Source organism: Myripristis murdjan, chromosome 2 (genome assembly GCF_902150065.1).
Source record: "Myripristis murdjan chromosome 2, fMyrMur1.1, whole genome shotgun sequence".
In the NCBI taxonomy this organism is placed as follows: domain Eukaryota; kingdom Metazoa; phylum Chordata; class Actinopteri; order Holocentriformes; family Holocentridae; genus Myripristis; species Myripristis murdjan.
In genome coordinates this window covers 4,778,920-4,803,195 of record NC_043981.1, presented here as the reverse complement: position 1 = coordinate 4,803,195, position 24,276 = coordinate 4,778,920, and the positions used below count along the sequence as shown (strand labels likewise).

General features: G+C 41.2%; 3 protein-coding genes across 3 annotated transcripts in view; 2 read left to right on the top strand and 1 right to left on the bottom strand.

Annotated features, from left to right (window-relative positions):
- The window catches only part of LOC115370310 (protein Shroom2-like), a 28,429-nt gene extending 28,232 nt beyond the window's left edge, over nt 1-197 (bottom strand). Inside the window, exon 1 of the mRNA XM_030067286.1 lies at nt 18-197. The gene's annotated coding sequence lies outside the window, so the exon portion shown is untranslated. The remainder of the gene's footprint in view (nt 1-17) is intronic.
- Nucleotides 198-8,221: 8,024 nt separating this feature from the next.
- Nucleotides 8,222-13,533, top strand: LOC115375046 (integral membrane protein 2B-like). The gene is made up of 7 exons (XM_030074312.1): nt 8,222-8,405; nt 9,419-9,550; nt 9,680-9,727; nt 11,428-11,652; nt 11,742-11,852; nt 12,116-12,266; nt 12,579-13,533. Exons 1-7 carry the CDS (start codon nt 8,310-8,312, stop codon nt 12,665-12,667), a joined length of 852 nt encoding a protein of 283 aa, XP_029930172.1. The 5' UTR covers nt 8,222-8,309; the 3' UTR covers nt 12,668-13,533.
- Nucleotides 13,534-18,265: 4,732 nt separating this feature from the next.
- Nucleotides 18,266-24,009, top strand: LOC115375037 (integral membrane protein 2B-like). The gene is made up of 8 exons (XM_030074299.1): nt 18,266-18,449; nt 20,162-20,290; nt 20,420-20,467; nt 21,024-21,071; nt 21,290-21,511; nt 21,601-21,711; nt 22,380-22,530; nt 23,012-24,009. The coding sequence occupies exons 1-8, from the start codon at nt 18,354-18,356 to the stop codon at nt 23,098-23,100; spliced, it is 894 nt and encodes a 297-aa protein (XP_029930159.1). The 5' UTR covers nt 18,266-18,353; the 3' UTR covers nt 23,101-24,009.
- The last annotated feature ends 267 nt before the right edge of the window (nt 24,010-24,276 follow it).

Below are 24,276 nucleotides of genomic sequence, written 5' to 3'. Positions count from 1 at the left end.
GGAGGAAGGGCAAGTACCTGGAAATGCAAATCTTCGCAGAGACTCTTTTATCTTCTGAAACCAAACATGTCCAGAAATAGAGAGAGAGAGAGACAGAGAGGAGGGGAAGACCACTCTTTGCTTGTTGGAGCTGCCGGCCTTCCCAAAGCCCCTGAAAACAATGGCCTGTGCTGATATGGCCTATCCCACTAAGCACTGTCAACTCACCTAGGCAACATGGGACGTACCACTCCCTCCCTGCAAATAGGGGGGTGGGAGGACGGCTGCACTGGAGCGCCTCACGGTCACTCAACTCCCCAAGTTAACTTTTTAAAATTTCATCTGGCCTGCTGCTTTGCACCGAGCTCGCCCTCCCTCGCTGACCCGCCGCGGATTAAAGCGTTTACTTGGCAGAAAGGCGCAAGCAGCCCCCCGTCCCCCTCCTGCTGACTTGGCCCGCCCCGCAAAGCTGAGCCCATGCCTGTGGCTTTGCAACTAGTAATTGGATTCAGGCTTTAAGACTCTGTTGCCATTTGCCAGTCAGCAGGCGAGCATGTAATTCTGCTCCCTGCTAATCAACGGTGATGCAACGCTGGTTTAGTCCTGCCTCCACTTCTTGCTTCTCCTTCCTCTTTTCTTACGGAGTTACTAATCAATCAAAGTTGCGGAGGGAAACCCCATCTGAACTCATGGTGCATCACTTTTTAAAAGTTTTTTTTTTTCAGTTTCCTGTCTCTAGTCTGCACACAGCAAAAAATCCTCAGATTAAAGTGGAGTAATCTCAATTTCACTGATTGATTTTCTGATGGTGGCCCTTAGCCTGAAAGGAGCGTTAGAGACTACAATGACTGTTGACACGGCCAAAATAAATTGGATAAATGAGATTAGTTGACTTTATTGTGCAGGTTTGTGCGTGTGCCACCTGCTCACCTGAGGATGCTGGCTGTTGGAACTGAGTGACGTTGGTTTAACTCCATAAAATCAATCAGTCAGTCAATCAATCAGCACTGGACGGGCGCATCATCCTTAGAAACAAATGGCATAAACATAACCTACAGCTGGTTTTTGTTCCTGCCGGTGTTTTAGCCAGTTCACGAGGAATTTCATGATCACATAGTTTTTGATTTTTGGTTTCTTTTTTTTTTTTTTAATGACTTTAAATTTATTGAAATATTCTGTTTAAATAAGAAACGCACATAAAAAAATTCTCCTCTATATATTACAACACTACTAGCAACACCATTAAGTCACAATAGCAGGGGCACATAAATAAATAAATAAATAAATAAATAAATAAATAGGATAGGATAGGATAAAGTTTTCCCCAATGGAATCCAATATTGCTTAACACTGATTTTGGATAACTAACTTAAGCTGAAGTTTTATTTAAACTGAGCCACTAGATGGCCCAAATCTTTCATTTGTTTGTGGAAAATAAATAATAATAATTAAAAAAAAAAAAAAAAAAAGATGCAGGACTCTTTATGCAGCCTGTTTTCCACTTTTCCACTAAATGTAAAAATAAAGTATTTCAGAAAGACTTAAGGGGCCGAGGAAACTCTCAGCTGGTTGCTTTTAATTTCCTGTGTGTGTGTGTGTGTGTGTGTGTGTGTGTGTACTCACTGTAGAGCATTAAATAACTTTTTTTTGCCAGCTCTGACTTTTTATAAGAGGTCAGTTTAGAGTTTGGGTTTACATCTAGTGTTAGGGTTAGGAATTAGGGAATGAATGTAGTGAAGTACCATGACTGAACAGTGTGTGTGAGCTGAAATGAAATGCCCTGGCTCTGCGTCTCTCACACACACACTCGTGCATGTGGCCCCTGTCGCGCGTCGGGGTGCGGGGTAATTGCAGCAGAGGGTCATTAGCTGGCGATTATGAGCCCCTGGGGACGCAGATGAGCTCTCTGCAGACCGTCAGACAGTCACCTCTGTGTGTCTAACCTCTGGGGGCCAGACACAAAACAGATTTGGTGTGATGTGATTAATCCCTGAGGGAGAAAAGAGGCCCGATCCAGTTGGTTTCAATTTGAAAAATAAAGCTGGAGATACCTAATCCTGAGCACACACCTCTAAAATTTTCCCAGTTTTTCGAGCAATATTTAGCCGCCTTGCCGACAAACTAGAATGACGCATTGTGGAATTGTTTCAGTAATTTGTCTAGTTTCATATGACACCAGTATGTTCACTGTAGATTGAAAACTGAAGCCGCAACTGCCTCTGAAAGACAGCGTGTCGACTGGGCTGGCATTCTGTTAACAGCCTCTCGGGGGCCCTCTGGTGGCCACAAGGGCCCATAGCAGGCGCTTAGTTTGCCTATGCATCACGCTGGCCCTAAATTTCATTATGATATAAAGAGAAAAAAGAAGGATGAACTCAATTTAATGATCTTACTAATGACTAAAATGACTAATTATTATTTATTTACTAAGACTGATGCGTGTTCGCTGATCAATTAATCAATTAATCGACTGATCATTTACGCACTGCAGCGTTAAATCATCAGCATCCCTGGTTTCTCACAGCCATCGCCGCTGTTAACTGTTGCCTTGGTTACAGTTGCCTTTGGTGTGAAGTGTAAACAAAAAAAACAAACAAAAAAAAAAAAAAAACAGCACAAAGCAAGTACACATGTTTATACATGGGCCGTTTGACTGATTTCAGCCAAGTTGGATTTCATTGTAAGCAGCATCTTGGCTCCAAAATAGTCTTAGGAACTTTAATCACTTAGTTAGAGTTGGTGTAGCTCCTTGTCTTATTTAACCCCCGGTGTGCCTGTGTTGTCACGACCTGCTGCACGGCTGAACTGGGCCAAAGGTCGAGCTGAGCTGTGTCCCAAAACCAGGCTGATTGGTAGTAGATGTGCGGTTGGTTTGGACAGAGGGGACTCCCCTCTCTCTCTCTCTCTCTCTCTCTCTCTCTCTCTCATTTGAGAGTCATTATCTGAGCTCTGAAATAACAGAGGCTGGCTGGGGCTGGACAATGCACCCTTTTGTTTCACCCCGAGTGGCGAACAAGCAGCGAGAGGCCCATGTGTGAGGCTGGGAGCCTGGGCCTGCCCCTCTGCCAACAACACCCCCCACCCCCCTTACAGAAAGAAATTAAAAAAGCAGAATGGGATTACGGGATTATAAAGGTCTCTTATCATGCCTCTTACTCTAGGCAAGAATAACATGTCAAACCGATACTGTGATATTACTATCAATATGATATGGTGGTACTGTAAACCCTTGTTTTTTCAGTTTATTTTAACTTCAATTAAAATTACTGAAATGCTTCATACCCTGAACAAAATTCACGTTATTTCTTTTAATTTAAAAATTTGGGGGTAATTTTTGTATATATATATATATATATATATATATATATATATATATATAATTTTTTTCTGCACAATTTTTAAAATACATTTTTTCATCATTTCTTTTTTAAATTTTCTTGTAATTTTGTGAGCAACTTTTGAAGTAATTTTGCATTAATCCAAATTTAATTATAAAATTAGAATGATAATATCATATATGGGTGTTTTTATGATTATTACTATTATTATTTGCTCATCGCCTTTTCCCTATTTTTTTTTTAAGGAGCCAAGTGAATCAGCTCAGGTTTTAAAGGGTTAAACGACTGCATGGAACTGGTTCATGGGTCTGAATCTGAAGTATGCAGAGATTTCCACTGACACGCAGACCTGGGAAGACTAATGTTGATACGTTACTGATTCGTGCCCCTGCCATCCCACCTTCGCACCACCAGAGCCAGGCTGTTGTGGGAGCTTTTCACCAGGCAGATGGCCTCCTGCCGGGAGCCGCTGAGGGTCACCGTGTTGACGCTCACCATCTCATCGCCGGCCTGGAGACGGACCGCCGCCGCCACGCTGCCCTCCTCCACCTGGGACACACGAACACACACACACAGTATAACATGCAAACCAAACCTCGTGCAGGTTGAAATAAAACACAGCATTTCAGTGGTCGACCAGTGTATTAGTTTGTTCATACTGTCCTTTTCTTCACTTTAGATATTGGCCGGTCAGGTTCCAGGCTCTTGGCTTGGGATACTTGCCAACCAGAGTGCTACTTGATGTAAACAGTTACATAACTTACTTCTTAGTTTCGAGGTAATTTCACGAAGCACATTCCTTGAATCGACAATTAACATTTTTTTTAAATAACACACAGGATGTTACATCAGATCCTGTGTATTAGGGAAAACAGCTTTGATTAGTCCATAAGCTCAGGGCAGCACAGCGTTTCTTTGATGGGGACGTTCTCATCCTGCATGGGCTCCAAACGCCAACCTGGCACCGGTTCAACCTCATTACATCCCAATCAGCAGAGCAGGCTTCCCCCGTCCCGGCCCGGATATTTACAGAAGAGGTATAGCAGCCGAATCCAGCTGCCATGAAAATGCATTACGTACTGTACATTTAGGATATGAACAGTTAACGTAAGTTGCATTATATCATTGAAAGAACTGAGGGGTTTTACTTACAGACCTTTGATTTTTTAAATTGTACTCAAGCTGTTTGACTTCTTCCAGCTAAATTATCTCACCCCTCACCAAGACAGAGAGGAGACAGATGGACAAAGACGGAAAGAACCTTCATGCCATCGCTTGCATCTTAGTTTTCTGCCAACTAAAATTCATAAGCCATGGATTTTGTGCTAATAAGAGGAAACAGCAACATAGCTCTCAGTATCAGAATCAGAAAAACTTCACTGATACTGGGTCAGTTGCAGTTGCTCTAATTCTCAAGAGAATACATTATAAGCGTAAGTGAAATTATAAGAAATAGAAAAGAAATATAAAAATATGTGCATTAAAAAAGTATGTGCATTATGTATAAATATGTGCATTAAACAGACGAATAAATTCAAGATGCACCGCCAACAGCTGATCAAAAATATTCAATGGCAGGCCCACAGCTCATAGTGGCATTCATTTATTTATTTTTGACGTTGCCCAAACTGGAGTGGCGAGGCCTGTTTTTAGGGTGGCCCGTGCCAGCCCCTGCCACCATGGTGGAGCCGCCCCTGTCACACACACTCTTCTGTGTTTTTAAACTACAAAATGCTCCACAGCTGCTGACTTCCTCCCTCTTCTGCCACACAAACTTCACGTTTAGTGTGAGAAACTAAAACCAGTCACCAGCCACACACTGATGAATCTGCAAGTTTGTCGGCTCTGCTAACCATCCTGCCTGAAGATGACACAGGCCAGAGGCCATATATATATATATATATATACACACACACACACACACACACACATATTTATATACACACACACACACACACACACATGTATATATGTATATATATATATATATATATATTTAAAGAAGTTTGGTAGTTTCATTTTTATTTCTAGAAAATGCTTCGTTTCAGTTAAGTTTTTATTCGTTTCAGTATTCACTTTTGTCTTTTTTTGTAACATGGGATATTGGTCGTGGGTGGAATTCAAAAAGGCCAGAAAAGCATTTAAGTATGTGCAATAAAACTAAAGACATTTTTTCTATAACTTTAATTCATTTTAGTTAGTTTGGCAAGCACACAATACAGTGTCAAGTATTTTTTTATAAGGCCATTTTGTCATTTTTATTTCAGCCGACAAAAATGTAGTTCTAGTTTTCTTTATTTCATTAGTTTTCAATAAAAAAAAAAAATGTTAGCAATTTGGCTTCTTGTTTGCACTTTAAGCATTTAGGATGAGCTACTCTCCACAGGCACTAAATTACAAGTGAGCAGGCAAGTGGAGTGTCACCATCATGGGATTTGAACCTGTGACCTTTCCATTGACATTTTATGTTGCTGAAACTTTTTCTGTTTTCAGAATCTATTGCAGCTGCTGGAAATGTGACAACACAGAGTCAACAAGAAGAAGAAGCTTCACATTCAGAGAAAGAACTAAACCCTGCAGATACCGACATCACCGACAGCTGTTTTGTGGCTAAAATAGAGTGGATGTCTTTTTTTTTTTTTTTTTTTTAAGATAGAGTTTCATTCAGCAAGCTGGCCGGCAACCTGAGCACTGTTATTAAAAATGCAAACCCTTCATTGCCTGTAACCTGAGTAAAAGAAGAAAAAAAGAGACTTCACAGGTCAGTGCAACAATGTTAGCTGCACTTCACACCACCAGGACCCACAGATGTGGCTGCAAAAGCAACTGAGACAACACTCATATCACACATAACAAGCTGAATTCACTGTCCAATGTGGGAATGGAGCAACTGTGCCAGGGTTATGGGTTCATTTCCCAATGCATAAAGTCAGCATCTTGAAAAAAGCCTTTACAGACAGGGTGGACTGCACAAATATATATAAATATATGCTGCACCCAAAGTTTAAACCTATTTCAACAAACAAAAACAAAAAAACAAAAAAAATGGAAAGAACCACAGTAGAAATTAAATGCATGCACCTAAAGTACCTCCTGGTGTTTAAAAAAATGACTGACATTATTTGAGGATGCATTTTGGCAGCCCGGTGTTCTCTGTTACCTTGGTGATGAGTAGGGGCTCGCGGTGCTCGGTGCCTCCTCGCAGGGTGAAGCCCCAGGGAGCCCTGCCTCTCAGCAGCACCTCCACCAGCTCCTCATCCTCCTCCTCATCCTCCTCCTCCTCCTCCTTCCTCTCCCGCCTGGCGGCTCCACACCTGACCCCCTCCTTCCACCACTTCATTCTCCCCTCTCTGCTGTCCACAACATGCATGCTGTCTCCAAGGCGCCTGGCTTCAACCTCATTTCACCCTGACACAAGATTTAAAAACTCAGTATTCATGTTACTGTATATCAGTATCACAGCAAAATAAAACAATACATAAATGTTATAAGACTATTATAACTGAACTAAAATACAGGCATACCTCAATCTTCCTGTAACATACATGCAACTAAGTAAATACAGATAAATACAAATCTAAATTAAACCATAAACCTGCAGCCTGCTCCCTTATGAAAAGGTGCTGGCAAGCAAGCATGTCATTTTATAGAAATGTACACACATCATGGCATGACTTCAAAACACCATGCTACATATTATAGCATAATAGCACAGAAGATCCTATAATGATAGTCGGAGGGAAAAAGACGACGTTGTTATGGTAATATTATAACAAGATTATAAGGATACCATAGGGAAATAAGTGCAGCAAGACCAGTAAAAACTTTTTACTGATGACAATACACACAGTGTGCAAAATTGCAGTAATATTAGTATAAACTTATTACTGATGACAATAGACATACATAAAGTTCCTATAGTAATATTATAAGAATATTTTAAGAATGCCAATGGAAACGCATACAAAAAAAACTGCAGTAATATCAGTATAAACTTTTCACTGATGGCAATCGACACACAGTAAGTTCCTATAGTAGTATTATAGGAGCTCGTTAATGGCATTCTGCACAAAACATTGAGCCCACCTCACAGCGAGCTGGATTACAAACACCACCTCCCTCGTCAAAAACATGAGCTCGGCGTGGCAGCTCTGCTCTTGATTGATCTTTCATTGAGTCTAAATTGATTGACTTACTTCGTTTTGTTGGTACCGATCCAGTCCCGCGTGCCTGCTCGGTCCCCCATCCCACCAGCACACTGCCCCAGCATCCCGCACCTCGCTCCGCTCACTTGGCAGCGCGTCGACGCCACAGCGACACCCAGCGGCGGGTGTGCGCACGCTCTCGCTGCCTTTAAGGACCATGGCGTTCATGTGAAATTGACTAACGGGCTGCCACATGAATGCAGGGATAAGATAATAATAAATGCCACTTTTCTCAAGGAATGCCATTAAACTCTACTTAACTCTACATGAGTACAATCAGTCGGTTCATATTTGTCACTTTATTGTGTTTAGTTCATAATTCTGATATTTCTGCCCGCACATGAAGACAGCTTTAAGATCATATCAGGTCATAATTACCGCTCCCCCATTCTCACACACCCACAGCATGGAATTCCCGTAATGCTGCGGACCACCCATAATGCACCACATTAGAAGGGAAGGGTAGAAGGGAATACATAAAGAAGTTTTGTTTCCATTATGTTTTTATGGCACGTTTCTATTTGCTTTGTTTGTACATTAGGAAAGGGGAAACAGTAATATTTCGTCCCACCATCACAGGTGAGAATACGGTTGCCAGCTTTAACTTGAAACTTTTCTTTCCGATACGTTAGTCGTTACGTGAACGCACCACCAACCATTTCCTCAGAGCTGCGTGCCCACGTGACTTGCAGTTTGTGTTTATCAGCGTCACAGCTTGCGCGAGAGCGCCGAACAGGAGGAAGTGCGAGACGCCGCCACAGCCGCTGCACCTAGCTTGAGATTAAAGATGGTTAAAGTGACTTTTAACTCGGCTCTGGCCCAGAGGGAGCCCAAAAAACCGGAGCCGGTCGGTGCCGAGGAGAGCCTCCTGCCTGATGACACGGTGAGTTCACGGACACACCACTTTTTCCCACGAGAGGAAGGCAAAACTGTGTATCACACCTGTAAAACACTGAGAAAGTGGCGTGTCGGCCGTGTTTTATGTGTAATTAATAGTTTTTGACCATTTGGCAGTTTGTCATATTAGAGCAGAGAGATTCACTTACGACTGAGGCGTTCATAGCACTTTTTTGTTATTTGGGGGTGGGGGTTGGTCAGAGATTAAAAAAAAAAAAAAAATCCAAAATGTTAATTAATAATATTATAATACATTTTTGGTGTTTTTATCTGATAAACGACTAAAACCACTCGAGTCTTAAGGTGATTTTGGGATATTGTGACACACACAGTTCTTCTGTCTGACACGTTTGTTAAAGAAGTGACTAAATGAGGCACAAAACATTTCAAAAAGCCTCATGTGAAGGTTTTAGAGTTTTGACACCACACCTAACACGACCATTTGAACGTTCATTTGATGGTTCAACATGATAACATGATGATTAGAGTGTAATGACACTGATCGCCCAGCCCTGGTGCCCATGTTCTTGTTAAGGAATGTATACCTGTTTTTTTTTGTTTGTTTGTTTGTTTGTTTGTTTGTTTTTTTCCACCACGTCACCAACATGAGGGTGATGAAACAGGAAGCGGAGAAAACAAGCAGCCAGTTGTAACAATGACAAAAAAAAAAAAAAAGCAAAAACAGACGAAACAAAACTGTGGTGCTAGATGAAAATCAGATTTTTTTGTGTCCACCTGAAACGGACTGGGGTTTTTTTTGTTTGTTTGATTTTTTAAATTCATATTGCCCCTTGTTTTGTCTACATGGTGTGATGTGTGTTGTCTTAAATCATTTTAATGGAGTATTTCCTTTACTCTTGTTGTGAAATCCTTCATAACAGTCATGTTCAAGTCACCATTCCTGAATTTGTGACAAGATGAGTCTTGTACACCTGTTTTGACACTGATTTATCCGTTTGTGTGTGTGTGTGTGTGTGTGTGTGTGTGTGTGTGAGTCAGCAGGATGTGAAGAATGGGCAGCACGTTTGCCGTCGGCACCCCTGCCTGACGTCTTTGGGTGTGCTTGTCATCATCTTGAGCTTCGCTGCGATCATGGCCATACTCGTCATTTTCGTGTTCGGGTCCGTGGGGGTAAGACCAGTAGTGATGTCATGCTTTTGTGTGTGGGTGACACTGTTTGGACTGCATATTTTTCTGTATCTTAAAGTTACATAAGTCTAGTTGAAGTGCTAGATGTCTGTTTCTCCGTCTTTACCACAGACGATGACACCACCTGTCTTAACAGACCAGGACTACTACTATCTAGAGGTCAGACTTTGTGATAAAACTTTGATCTCACAAAAAAGCGCAATTCAATATTTTGGCCACTGGGGGGCAGTACTGAGCACATGTTAAAGTGCATAGTAACCCTGTGATTTTGTAACGTCACAAGTCATTTTCATGACTTAACATTACAAAATTAAAGCGGGGAAGAGTCCTGTTAGTTTGTAAGATTTTAGTCGTATTTCCAGATTTTAGAATCGTCAACGCTGAACTAACCAGAATGCATTAACCTACACTTGGCATGTTGACTGACAGTCTTCAGGTCAACATGTTTTATGAGTCAAAGATTTTGGGGTGTTCGAGGGATTGTTACATACGCATTAGGGCTGGGCGATATGGCCTCAAATCAATATCACGATATATTTGAGCACGTCACCTCGATAACGATAAGTGCTAGCTTGCTAACTAACGTTAGCCATTTTGCTCGAAGCATAACATTATGCAAGGTCTAATTTAACGTAAGGCGGTTCCTTCAAACTAACGTTAAAACTTTCCATCGGACTCCGAAGCCAGGCGTCTCTTCCAAACTGCGCGATTCACGTGAATGACCCGATTGACCAAAAAAAAAAAAACGGCGATTGTCGCCGAAAGGCGACAAGTTTGCATGCCTGAGAAGTGCGACTCTAACTCTGTGCTGTCTGAGAATAACTCAAGAAAATACATATTAAATACTTTTAGTTAAATTTATTGAACAACTGACAATCAAACCAAGTTTAAAAGTATAAAATATGACAAGCAAGTCCTCCTCGGCTGAATCTACTTCGAGCCGCTTCTACATTTGAACCGTCCTCCGTTTCCTCAGCGTCTCTTTCCCTTCTTGTTGCAGACTGGAGGGGGTGGAGTCACGTGACTACACACTCTGAACACGTAGTACAGCGTCTTAAAGGGACATGAACATGCCTATCTACACAGCCAAAAAAGACAAAGGGCCCTATCTTGCGCCAGACTCCCTAAACCCGCTATTTGCGGATTTAGGATTTAGGAAGAGGCGTTCCCCCGTAAAAGTTGCTATCTTGTGCACCTCTCGCTATCCGCAAAACACCTGCGCTACCCGCTATAGGCGTGTTTTGGGCGTTACGCCAGTTAAACCAATCAGTGTGCCAGGTGCCATTGCCTTTAAGGGCAGGCTGCGCTATCCTAAATCCTAAATCCTAAACCCGCGATGGAGAGAGGGAGGTAGATTTTCTCAGGGCTTCAGGATTTTCTCAGGGCGGATAGCGGGTGGTCAGGACCACCCGCTATCCGCTTTCCCTAAAGTGTGTGCGCAAGATAGCAACTTTAGGGATAGCGCATGAAACACGCCCACCGACACACCTCCAGGCGCAAATGACGGAGTCGGCATAACGGATAGCGGGTAGCGGGTGGCGCAAGATACCGTTTAGGGATAGCGGAAGTTCCTAAATCCGCAATTTGCGGGTAGCGGGTAGCGGGTAGTGGCAGCGGATAGCGGGTGGCACAAGATAGGGCCCAAAAACGACTTTTATTTTGTTTTTTAAAATACCGAACATACCGACATGAGCAAAGTGACGTCGGTTATCGTCGGAAATTTCGGTATCGGTACATTTTCGGTATATCGCCCAGCCCTAATACGCATAATTGTTCATTAATTGAAAACCGATAGAAATTTGATCACAAAACAAGAAGTAAATGATGTAGAGTGATGTAATGCCTCCTCCTCCTCAAAGGGTGGCTGGTGTGGGACACCAGACATGCCTTACTATGACGACTGGGAGAACATGATGGACTTTGGGTACAGCGACAGCGAGGAGGCGACGTTCTACCAACCACGGCTCCATTTCATGGAGGAGAAAGTGTGGATACTGGAAGACGACAACGTGGAGCTCATCAAGGTGCAGGGGCCCGAGTTCCCCGACCTGGACTCGGCAGACATCGTCCACGACTTCAACAAGGTGACAAGAAGCAAGTCACTTGTATGAGATGGTGTTTGTTTGAGAGCCTCCGTGAGGTCGGTTAATCCTGAAGCTTGTTGTCTCTGCAGAGCCTGAGTGTCTTCGTGGATTTCAGCGTGAACAAGTGCTACGTGACCCCGCTGAACACGTCTGCCGTCCTGCCGCCCAGAGAGCTGAAGGAGCTGGTCGCCAACATCACGGTAATCCCACATCCAGACCCTGCAGCTAAACAGCCACACAGTCAAGGTGAAAACTGCACAGCCCATCCCTCAGTCAGTAAGGGACACCTGTGGTGCAGCTCCCAGTGAAGGAGGGGCAGATAGAAAGACTAGTCCCTTTATCTTGTCCATCCTGGAAAGAGCGTCCCTCTTTTAGAGGCACTGCCAAAACTTCCTGAGGGATTGCCTTGTTTTATGTCTGTTACTGCAGAACAAACTCAGACCTTTGCCCTCTTCCCCTCCAGGCCGGCACCCACATGCCCCAGAGCTACCTGGTGCGTGAGCAGTTGGTGGTGACAGAACAGGTGGACGATGTGGAAGTGTTCGGCTCCTTCATCTTCAATAAGTGCCAAAACTACGAGACGTACAGGCTGGAACGCAGAACCACCGTCACCGGTCAGCACAAATACTCAACACTCAGATTTGTTTAATTCAGATGAAAAAGACCGTAGTTCAGAACAGAGTTGATGCTGCTTAAGTCAGATTTCTGGGAGTTTTTTTTAGTAAATTATAATTTACCATGACTTCTCCAGGGCCTGGAAATTCTATTTTCAGACTTTTCATTTTTCATGACCAGCTGAGTCCTGTATTAAAGTTTAGAGTAAATTCAACAGAAGAGGTTCTAGATGGAGTTACATGGATCAGAAACACCAGAGGTGTATAAATCTAATCTTCATCCAGTTTATTTCTCCTAACTCCTATTTCCAGGCATCCAGAAGCGCGAGGCCCTCACCTGCCGCAAGATCCACCACTTCGAGAACACGTTTGTGATGGAGACGCAGATCTGTGAGCTTTAGACAGAGCGATGACGCTTTCCAGTCCAAACCTTCTAGAGTCGCTTTCCTCTGCATTTATACTCGCCTTACTCTCCAAGGTCTGCCAGTAAAACCATGTTTAAGGTTATTTACCCTTTTGCACAAGTGCAACTCCAAGTTAAAGGAATAATTCAGGTTTTCAATAAGCCTCTGATTTAACGCTACCTGGCAGTCCTTCCATCTTACAGTAATTAATTGCACTAGTGTTGCTCTTTTGCGGGTTTGGGGAGAAAACAAAAAAGATTTTTTTGAAAACTGAAAGTCTGCATTGTGCACTTTTTGCAGATCTGTTGATTTGCACTGACACAGTTACTACCTGCACATTTTTCATTTTGAAATTCAGTGCTTTTCCTTCAGACCAATTTCCTGACAGTATTTGAAGATTTGTGTATATTCAGTACTCCTTAAATGTATCAAAACTATTTCTTGCAAGTTATTTCAACTTGCAGAACGACAGTGAGTGTACATCCCATATGATGTTGTAAGACCTGGAAATGATCAATTACACTTTCCATATTTTTAATCCTCCACTAAATGACCTGCAAACATTTGGATGGAGTAGAGTCTGCATTAACAATAAATCAAACAGGTTTCAGTAAAAAAAAAAAAAAGCAAACAAACAAACAAAAAAACAAGAAATATCCCTTTAACTTGTTTTATTTTTCTATTTTGTGGAATGTTGTCTGTGTAGCTACTCGGTTTAAGGGTGGAACTATGTTACTGTGTATGGGTTTCAAGTTTTGATATGCATTCTCAGGAATTTTTTTGTATGTTGTAGCTTGTAAAAACAAGCTGGGGTTTCACAAACATGATAAGGTAAATCTTAATAAACTTCACTGCTTACAAACTTCTCAAAAATGGCCTGAATTACTTAAGAACATGTAGCCTTGCTACTGTCAGGACTTTCAGGATTCTGATTTAATGAGCATGTTTGACAGTATTAATGCTGTCGTAGCAGGAACTTTGGTTTGATGCATTAGGCTAATAAAGCTTTACAGAAAGTGTTAAAAACAAAGCTATTAAGACTGAATTATTTGTCATAAATATTAGTTCATAAGCTCAGGGCAGCACAGCGTTTCTTTGATGGGGACGGGAGGGGACGTTCTCATCCTGTATGGGCTCCAAACGCCAACCTGGCACCGGTTCAACCTCATTACATCCCAATCAGCAGAGCAGGCTTCCCCCATCCTGACCCGGATATTTACAGAAGAGGTATAACAGCCGAGTCCAACTGCCATGAAAATTTGGATATTCCAAAATGCATTACATACTGTACATTTTGGATATGAACAATTAACATAACTTGCATTATATCATTGAAAGAACTGAGGGGTTTTGCTTATAGACCTTTGATTTTTTAAATTGTACTCAAGCTGTTTGACCTCTTCCAGCTAAATTATCTCACCCCTCACCAAGACAGAGAGGAGACAGATGGACAAAGATGGGAAGAACCTCCATGCCATTGCTTGCATCTTAGTTTTCTGCCAACTAAAATTCATAAGCCATGGATTTTGTGCTAATAAGAGGAAACAGCAACATAGCTCTCAGTATCAGAATCAGAAAAACTTCACTGATACTGGGTCAGTTGCAGTTGCTCTAATTCTCAAGAGAATACATCATAAGCATAAGTGAAATTATAAGAAATAGAAAAGAAATATAAAAATATGTACATTCAAAAAGTATATGCATTATGTATAAATATGTGCATTAAACAGATGACTAAATTCAAGATGCATTACCATCAGCTGATCAAAAAAATTTAATGGCAGGCCCACTGCTCATGGTGGCGTTCATTTATTTATTTTTAAGGTTGCCCAAACTGGAGTGGCGAGGCCTGTTTTTAGGGTGGCCCGTGCCAGCCCCTGCCACCATGGTGGAGCCGCCCCTGTCACACACACTCCTCTGTGTTTTTAAACTACAAAATGCTCCACAGCTGCTGACTTCCTCCCTCTTCTGCCACACAAACTTCACGTTTAGTGTGAGAAACTAAAACCAGTCACCAGCCACACACTGATGAATCTGCAAGTTTTTTCGGCTTTTATTTCTTGAAAATGCTTCGTTTTAGTTTAGTTTTTATTTGTTTTGGTGTTCGTTTTAGTCATTTTTTGTAACATGGGATATTGGTCGCGGATGGAATCCAAAAACTCACCAAAACATCACACCATTTTAAAAATTCTTCATTTTAAAAAGTATTCTGTAAGGATAGAAAAACAATTAAACTGAAAAAGACAAAAACTAAAGACATTTTCTCTATATTATGTTATGTTTTAGTTAGTTTTGTGAACACAATACAGTTTCCAGTATTTTTTTTTTTTTTTTTTTTTTTTGATAAGGCCATGTTTTCATTTTTATTTCAGCTAACAAAAATGTTTTTTCACATCTAGTTTTCTTTATTTCATTAGTTTTCGATAAAAAACTTTGGTGAATACTTGCGATTTGGCTTCTTGTTTGCTCTTTAAGCATTTAGGATGAGCACAGGCACTAAATTACAAGTGAGTAGGCAAGTGGATCAGTGTCACCATCATGGGATTTGAACCTGTGACCTTTCCATTGCCATTTTATGTTGCTGAAATTTTTTCTGTTTTCAGAATCTATTGCAGCTGCTGGAAATGTCACAACACAGAGTCAACAAGAAGAAGAAACTTCACATTCAGAGAAAGAACTAAACCCTGCAGATACCGACATCACCGACAGCTGTTTTGTGGCTAAAATAGAGTGGATGTTATTTTTTTATTTATTTATTTTTATTTATTTTTTAAGATAGAGTTTCATTCAGCAAGCCGGCCGGCAACCTGAGCACTGTTGTTGAAAATGCAAACCCTTCATTGCCTGTAACCTGAGTAAAAGAAGAAAAAAAGAGACTTCACAGGTCAGTGCAACAATGTTAGCTGCACTTCACACCACCAGGACCCGCAGATGTGGCTGGAAAAGCAACTGAGACAACACTCATATCACACATAACAAGCTGAATTCACTGTCCAATGTGGGAATGGAGCAACTGTGCCAGGGTTATGGGTTCAATTCCCAAAGCATAAAGTCAGTATCTTGAAAAGAGCCTTTTCAGACAGGGTGTCCTGCACAAATATATATACATATATGCTGCACCCAAAGTTTAAACCTATTTCAACAAACAAACAAACAAAATTTAAATGGAAAGACCCACAGTAGAAATTAAATGCATGCACCTTTTACCCATTTCAGATTTGATAAAATGCAAAAGTACCTCCTGGTATTTAAAAAAATGACTGACATTATTTTGAGGATGCATTTTGGCAGCCCGGTGTTCTCTGTTACCTTGGTGATGAGCAGGGGCTCGCGGTGCTCGGTGCCTCCTCGCAGGGTGAAGATCCAGGGAGCCCTGCCTCTCAGCAGCACCTCCACCAGCTCCTCATCCTCCTCCTCATCCCCCTCACACAATATTTAAAAACTCAGTATTCATGTTACTGCATATCAGTATCACAGCAAAATAAAGCAATACGTAAATGTTATAAGACTATTATAACTGAACTAAAATACAGGCATACCTCAATCTTCCTGTAACATACATGCAACTAAGTAAATACAAATGAATACAAATCTACATTAAACCATAAACCTGCAGCCTGCTCCCTTATGAAAAGCTGCTGGCAAGCAAGCATGTCATTTTATAGAAATGTACACACATCATGGCATGACTTCAAATCACCATGCTACATATTATAGCATAATAGCACAGAAGATCCTATGATAGTCTACCATAGGAGGGAAAAAGACGACACGACAAGTTCTTATGGTAATATTATAACAAGATTATAAGGATACCATAGGGAAATAAGTGCAGCAAGACCAGTAAAAACTTATTACTGAGAACAGTCCACACACAGTAAGTTTCCACAGGAGTATTGTAAGACTATTGTGAGGATAACATGGGGGAAAAAAGTACAAAATTGCAGTAATATTAGTATAAACTTATTACTGATGACAATAGACATACATAAAGTTCCTATAGTAATATTATAAGAATATTTTAAGAATGCCAATGGAAACGCATACAAAAAAAACCTGCAGTAATATCAGTATAAACTTTTCACTGATGGCAATCGACACACAGTAAGTTCCTATAGTAGTATTATAGGAGCTCGTTAATGGCATTCTGCACAAAACATTGAGCCCACCTCACAGCGAGCTGGATTACAAACACCACCTCCCTCGTCAAAAACATGAGCTCGGCGTGGCAGATCTGCTCTTGATTGATCTTTAATTGAGTCTTAATTGATTGACTTACTTCGTTTTGTAGGTACCGATCCAGTCCCGCGTGCCTGCTCGGTCCCCCATCCCACCAGCACACTGCCCCAGCATCCCGCACCTCGCTCCGCTCACTTGGCAGCGCGTCGACGCCACAGCGACACCCAGCGGCGGGTGTGCGCACGCTCTCGCTGCCTTTAAGGACCATGGCGTTCATGTGAAATTGACTAACGGGCTGCCACATGAATGCAGGGATAAGATAATAATAAATGCCACTTTTCTCAAGGAATGCCATTAAACTCTACTTAACTCTACATGAGTACAATCAGTCGGTTCATATTTGTCACTTTATTGTGTTTAGTTCATAATTCTGATATTTCTGCCCGCACATGAAGACAGCTTTAAGATCATATCAGGTCATAATTACCGCTCCCCCATGCTCACACACCCACAGCATGGAATTCCCGTAATGCTGCGGACCACCCATAATGCACCACATTAGAAGGGAAGGGTAGAAGGGAATACATAAAGACGTTTTGTTTCCATTATGTTTTTATGGCACGTTTCTATTTGCTTTGTTTGTACATTAGGAAAGGGGAAACAGTAATATTTCGTCCCACCATCACAGGTGAGAATACGGTTGCCAGCTTTAAGGCAAGGCAAGGCAAGGCAAGTTTATTTGTATAGCACATTTCAGCGACAAGGCAATTCAAAGTGCTTTACATAGAGCATAAAGGCATTAAAACAATATAAAAGAACACAAGAAAATATGCATAAAAACAATTAATAAAAAGAAGCTAAAGTTAAAGGAAGTTAAAAGTTACAGTGCAGTGTAAAATATTAAACCTTAATGTGGTTTAATGGAAGGCAGCGGCAAATAGAAAAGTCTTCAGCTGTGATTTAAAAGAACTGAGAGTCGCAGCAGATCTACAGTTTTCTGGGAGTTTGTTCCAGATATGTGGAGCATAAAAACTAAACGCTGCTTCTCCATGTTTAGTTTTTACTCTGGGGACAGAAAGCAGACCTGTCCCAGACGACCTAAGAGGTCTGGATGGTTCATAATTTAGCAGCAGATCAGAAATGTATTTTGGCCCTAAACCATTTAGTGCTTTATAAACCAACAGCAATATCTTGAAGTCAATTCTTTGACACACAGGAAGCCAGTGTAAAGATCTGAGAACTGGAGTGATATGATCCACTTTCTTGGTCTTAGTGAGGACTCGAGCAGCAGCATTCTGAATCAGCTGCAACTGTCTGATGACTTGAAACTTTTCTTTCCGATACATTAGTCGTTACGTGAACGCACCACCAACCATTTCCTCAGAGCTGCGTGCCCACGTGACTTGCAGTTTGTGTTTATCAGCGTCACAGCTTGCGCGAGAGCGCCGAACAGGAGGAAGTGCGAGACGCCGCCACAGCCGCTGCACCTAGCTTGAGATTAAAGATGGTTAAAGTGACTTTTAACTCGGCTCTGGCCCAGAGGGAGCCCAAAAAACCGGAGCCGGTCGGTGCCGAGGAGAGCCTCCTGCCTGATGACACGGTGAGTTCATGGACACACCACCTTTTCCCACGAGAGGAAGGCAAATCTGTGTATCACACCTGTAAAACACTGAGAAAGGGGCGTGTCGGCCGTGTTTTATGTGTAATTAATAGTTTTTGACCATTTGGCAGTTTGTCATATTAGAGCAGAGAGATTCACTTACGACTGAGGCGTTCATAGCACTTTTTTTATTTTATTTTTTTTAATTTTTATTTATTTATTTATTTGTATTGAGCAGTCAGTCAGTGTTTACAAGGCACATGGGATATCATAAAAGTTATAGAAATGTATCTGTTTCTAGTGTATTCTATTCTGTTCGTGTGTGTAACATAGAAATAGAAATGGATAGCTGAAAACCTCAGAGTCTGGGTGAAACATAAATAACAGAAAAAGGAGAAGTAAGAAAATATAAATAACATGAATAAATGAATGAATGATTGACCAAACCAGTAATTAAGTGTTACGTAAGTAGATAGATGGATTAACAGTAAATATGAACCAAAAATAAACTTGAGAAGGATCGTATCTAGGTTTTTAATCTTTAAGCAGTGAGTTTGAGAGTATTGGCTCGCTCACACACACACACACACACACACACACACACACACACAGGCACGCCTCATGCACACTGTGGAGAACATCTGATATCAATTGTTGTGAAAGAATTATGGTGTTTCACAATAGAACATCTTCATCTTTAATTATGGCGCCCCCACCAGGCCAATGAATGTAATGGCCTAAATACAGCTGTTGGTTTTTATTTTGGATTAATCATTTAGTGTATAAAGTGTCAAAAACAAAACCAGAGCTTCATGGGAATTGGTCAGATATTAAAAAAATCCAAAAATGTTAATTAATAATATTATGATACATTTTCGGTGTTTTTATTTAATAAATGACTAAAACCACTTGCTGGGATATTGTGACACACAGTTCTGCTGTCTGACACGTTTGTTAAAGAAGTGACTAAATGAGGCACAAAACATTTCCAAAAGCCTCATGTGAAGGTTTTAGAGTTTTGACACCACACCTAACACGACCATTTGAACGTTCATTTGATGGTTCAACATGATAACATGATGATTACAGTGTAATGACACTGATCGCCCAGCCCTGGTGCCCATGTTCTTGTTAAGGAATGTATACCTGTTTTTTTTTGTTTGTTTTTTTTTTGTTTGTTTTTTTTTTCACCACGTCACCAACATGAGGGTGATGAAACAGGAAGCGGAGAAAACAAGCAGCCAGTTCCTGAGAAACATGATCAAGCTTACCGGCAGGGACACCTGGGCGACTTCCAGGGACTTCCAGCTGGAATGAGTTGAATTTCACCATCATTCTGTTCACTGGAAATTGTAAAAAAAAAAAAAAAAAAAAAAAAAAAAAAAGCAAAAACAGACGAAACAAAACTGTGATGCTAGATCAAAATCAGTTTTTTTGTGTGTTTAAATACTTGGCAGGGACATTTTTTCCACCTGAAACAGACTGAGGGTATTGTTTTGTTTTTTTTTTTTATTCATATTGCCCCTTGTTTTGGCTACATGGTGTAATGTGTGTTGTCTTAAATCATTTTAATGGAGTATTTCCTTTACTCTTGTTGTGAAATCCTTCATAACAGTCATGTTCAAGTCACCATTCCTGAATTTGTGACAAGATGAGTCTTGTGCACCTGTTTTGACACTGATTTATCCATGTGTGTGTGTGTGTGTGAACAGGACGTGGAAAATGGGCAGCACGTTTGCCGTCGGCACCCCTGCCTGATGTCTTTGTGTGTGTTTGCCATCCCCTTGAGCTTCGCTGCGATCATGACCATACTCCTCATTTTCGTGTTCGGGCCCCTGGGGGTAAGACCAGTAGTGATGTCATGCTTTTGTGTGTGGGTGACACTGTTTGGACTGCATATTTTTCTGTATCTTAAAGTTACATAAGTCTAGTTGAAGTGCTAGATGTCTGTTTCTCCGTCTTTACCACAGGTTTTGAAACCACCTGCCTTCACAGACCAGGACTACTACTATCTAGAGGTCAGACTTTGTGATAAAACTTTCATCTCACAAAAAGTGCAATTCAATCTTTTGGCCACTTGGGGGCAGCACTGAGCACATCTTAGATAGATAGATGGATAGATATACTTTATTGATCCCAACCAGGGAAATTCTGGTGTTCCAGCAGCAACAGTAGAAACATATAATAAAGTTAAATAAAATAGAATAAAGGCTAAATATTTACAATAAAGACTATAAAGACTAAAAACTAAAAATATACAATAAGGGCTAACCTAAGAAAAAGAGATATGAGATGTGAAATATACAGATGGTAATGAATAAAGTGCATAGTAACCCTGTGATTTTGTAACGTCACAAGTCATTTTCATGACTTAACATTACAAAATTAAAGCGGGGAAGAGTTCTGTTAGTTTGTAAGATTTTAGTCATATTTCCAGATTTTAGAATCGTCAACGCTGAACTAACCAGAATGCATTAACCTACACTTGGCATGTTGACTGACAGTCTTCAGGTCAACATGGTTACATAAGTCTAGTTGAAGTGCTAGATGTCTGTTTCTCCGTCTTTACCACAGACGATGACACCACCTGTCTTAACAGACCAGGACGACTACTATCTAGAGGTCAGACTTTGTGATAAAACTTTCGTCTCACAAAAAAAGCGCAATACATTCTTTTGGCCACTGGGGGGCAGTACTGAGCACATGTTAAAGTGCATAGTAACCCTGTGATTTTGTAACGTCACAACTGATTTCATTTTCATGACTTAACATTTAAAAACAATTTAAAAAGCAGAGAAGAATCCTGTTAGTAAGATTTTAGTCATATTTCCACATTTTAGAATTGGTGCGGGACACCAGAGATGTCTTACTACGACGACTGGGAGAGCGTGATGGACTATGGGTACAGCGACAGCGAGGAGGCGACGTCTGATCAACCACAGTTCCATTTCATGGAGGAGAAAGTGTGGATACTGGAAGACGACAACGTGGAGCTCATCAAGGTGCCAGGGCCCAAGTTCCCCGACCTGGACTCGGCAGACATCGTCCACGACTTCAACAAGGTGACAAGAAGCAAGTCACTTGTATGAGATGGTGTTTGTTTGAGAGTCTCCGTGAGGTCGGTTAATCCTGAAGCTGGTTGTCTCTGCAGAGCCTGAGTGTCTTCGTGGATTTCAGCGTGAACAAGTGCTACGTGGCCCCGCTGAACACGTCCGCCGTCCTGCCGCCCAGAGAGCTGAAGGAGCTGGTCGCCAACATCACGGTAATCCCACATCCAGACCCTGCAGCTAAACAGCCACACAGTCAAGGTGAAAGCTGCACAGCCCATCCCTCAGTCAGTAAGGGACACCTGTGCAGCAGCTTACCTAACGCTCACCTGTCTGAGCTGCTCTGTATGTTTTCAACCGTTTCATTTATCCAGGCATCACAGCACTGCTGAAGGGCATGGAGAAGCCTGGAAGGTTTTTACCTCTCGTTTTGTTGAGACCATTTAGTAATGCTTGAACACTGCTAAAGAAAGCTTTTGGCAAAGAAATTTCTGTTAGGTTATTCTTACTTTTTCTTATTCTAGTGCAGTCAAGAGATCTTTCAAACCCCTTCTCATCACGACGTGATTGTTTTCTAGGCGTTTCAGGCGTCCATTCAAAACTCGTAGAAAAGGAGAACTGTAACCTGACTGGTCACTTTTGCTTCCCTCGATCTTTTAATCAGTCAGTGTTTGCCAGCCGCAGTGATACCGCTCTGCATCTGATCCCGACCTCTGACCTCCCAGTGAAGGAGGGGCAGATAAAAAGACTATTCCGTTTATCTTGTCCATCCTGGAAAGAGCGTCCCTCTTTGAGAGGCACTGCCAAAACTTCCTGAGGGATTGCCTTGTTTTATGTCTGTTACTGCAGAATAAACTCAGACCTTTGCCCTCTTCCCCTCCAGGCCGGCACCCACATGCCCCAGAGCTACCTGGTGCGTGAGCAGTTGGTGGTGACAGAACAGGTGGACGATGTGGAAGTGTTTGGCTCCTTCATCTTCAATAAGTGCCAAAACTACGAGACGTACAGGCTGGAACGCAGAACCACCGCCACCGGTCAGCACAAATACTCAACACTCAGATCTTTCTTTTCCAGTTTGTGTTTCCTTGATTCTGTAAAGGAGAGTTAGTGGTTCACTCTTCAGCATTTTTCTTCATTTTGTTGTAATTTCCTTTCATCAAAAGGAGTTTTTAGAGAAAAGAAGGTGCAGGGAAAACTGGTCATCACTCAAGCTACTTTCAACTTTAATCACCAGATTGAGAAGTGATGAACCCACAAAACAGAAATCCTGCTACTTTAGTCAGATTTCTGGGAGTTTTCCAGAATTTATAGTAAATCATAATGTATCATGACTTCTCCAGGGCCTGGAAATTCTATTTTCAGACTTTTCATTTTTCATGACCAGCTGAGTCCTGTATTAAAGTTTAGAGTAAATTCAACAGAAGAGGTTCTAGATGGAGTTACATGGATTAGAAACACCAGAGGTGTATAAATCTAATCTTCATCCAGTTTATTTCTCCTAACTCCTATTTCCAGGCATCCAGAAGCGCGAGGCCCTCACCTGCCGCAAGATCCACCACTTCGAGAACACGTTTGTGATGGAGACGCAGATCTGTGAGCTTTAGACAGAGCGATGACGCTTTCCAGTCCAAACCTTCTAGAGTCGCTTTCCTCTGCATTTATACTCGCCTTACTCTCCAAGGTCTGCCAATAAAACCATGTTTAAGGTTATTTACCCTTTTGCACAAGTGCAACTCCAAGTTAAAGGAATAATTCAGGTTTTCAATAAGCTGCTTATTTAACGCTACCTGGCAGTCTTTACATCTTGCAGTAATTAATTGCACTAGTGTTGCTCTTTTGCGGGTTTGGGGAGAAAACAAAAAATATTTTTTTGAAAACTGAAAGTCTGCATTGTGCACTTTTTGCAGATCTGTTGATTTGCACTGACACAGTTACTACCTGCACATTTTTCATTTTGAAATTCAGTGCTTTTCCTTCAGACCAATTTCCTGACAGTATTTGAAGATTTGTGTATATTTAGTCCTCCTTAAATGTATCAAAAATATTTCTTGCAAGTTATTTCAACTTGCAGAACGACAGTGAGTGTACATCCCATATGATGTTTGTCTAAACAGTATTATTTTCACACTTTCTGTGCAATTCACAAACTTTCCAAGACCTGGAAATAATCAGTTACACTTTCCATATTTTTAATCCTCCACTAAATGACCTGCAAACATTTGGATGGAGTAGAGTCTGCATTAACAATAAATCAAGCAGGCTTCAGTAAAAAAACAAACAAAAAAAAACACACCAAAAAAAAAAAAAGAAATATCGCTTTAACTTGTTTTATTTTTCTATTTTGTGGAATGTTGTCTGTGTAGCTACTCGGTTTAAGGGTGGAACTATGTTACTGTGTATGGGTTTCAAGTTTTGATATGCATTCTCAGGATTTTTTTTGTATGTTGTCGCTTGTAAAAACAAGCTGGGGCTTCACAAACATGTTAAGATAAATCTTAATAAGCTTCACTGCTTACAGACTTGTTTCATTTTGCCGCTTACAAACTTCTCAAAAATGGCCTGAATTACTTAAGAACATTTAGCCTTGCTACTGTCAGGACTTTGAGGATTCTGAGCATGTTTGACAGTATTAATGATGTCATAGCAGGAACTTTGGTTTGATGTATTAGGCTATTAAAGCTTTACAGTAAGTGTTAAAAACTAAGCTATTAAGACTATGAATTGTCAAATGAGCCTTTCGTTGTGGGAATTTTAAGACACATGAAGAGCTGTCTTAAAGT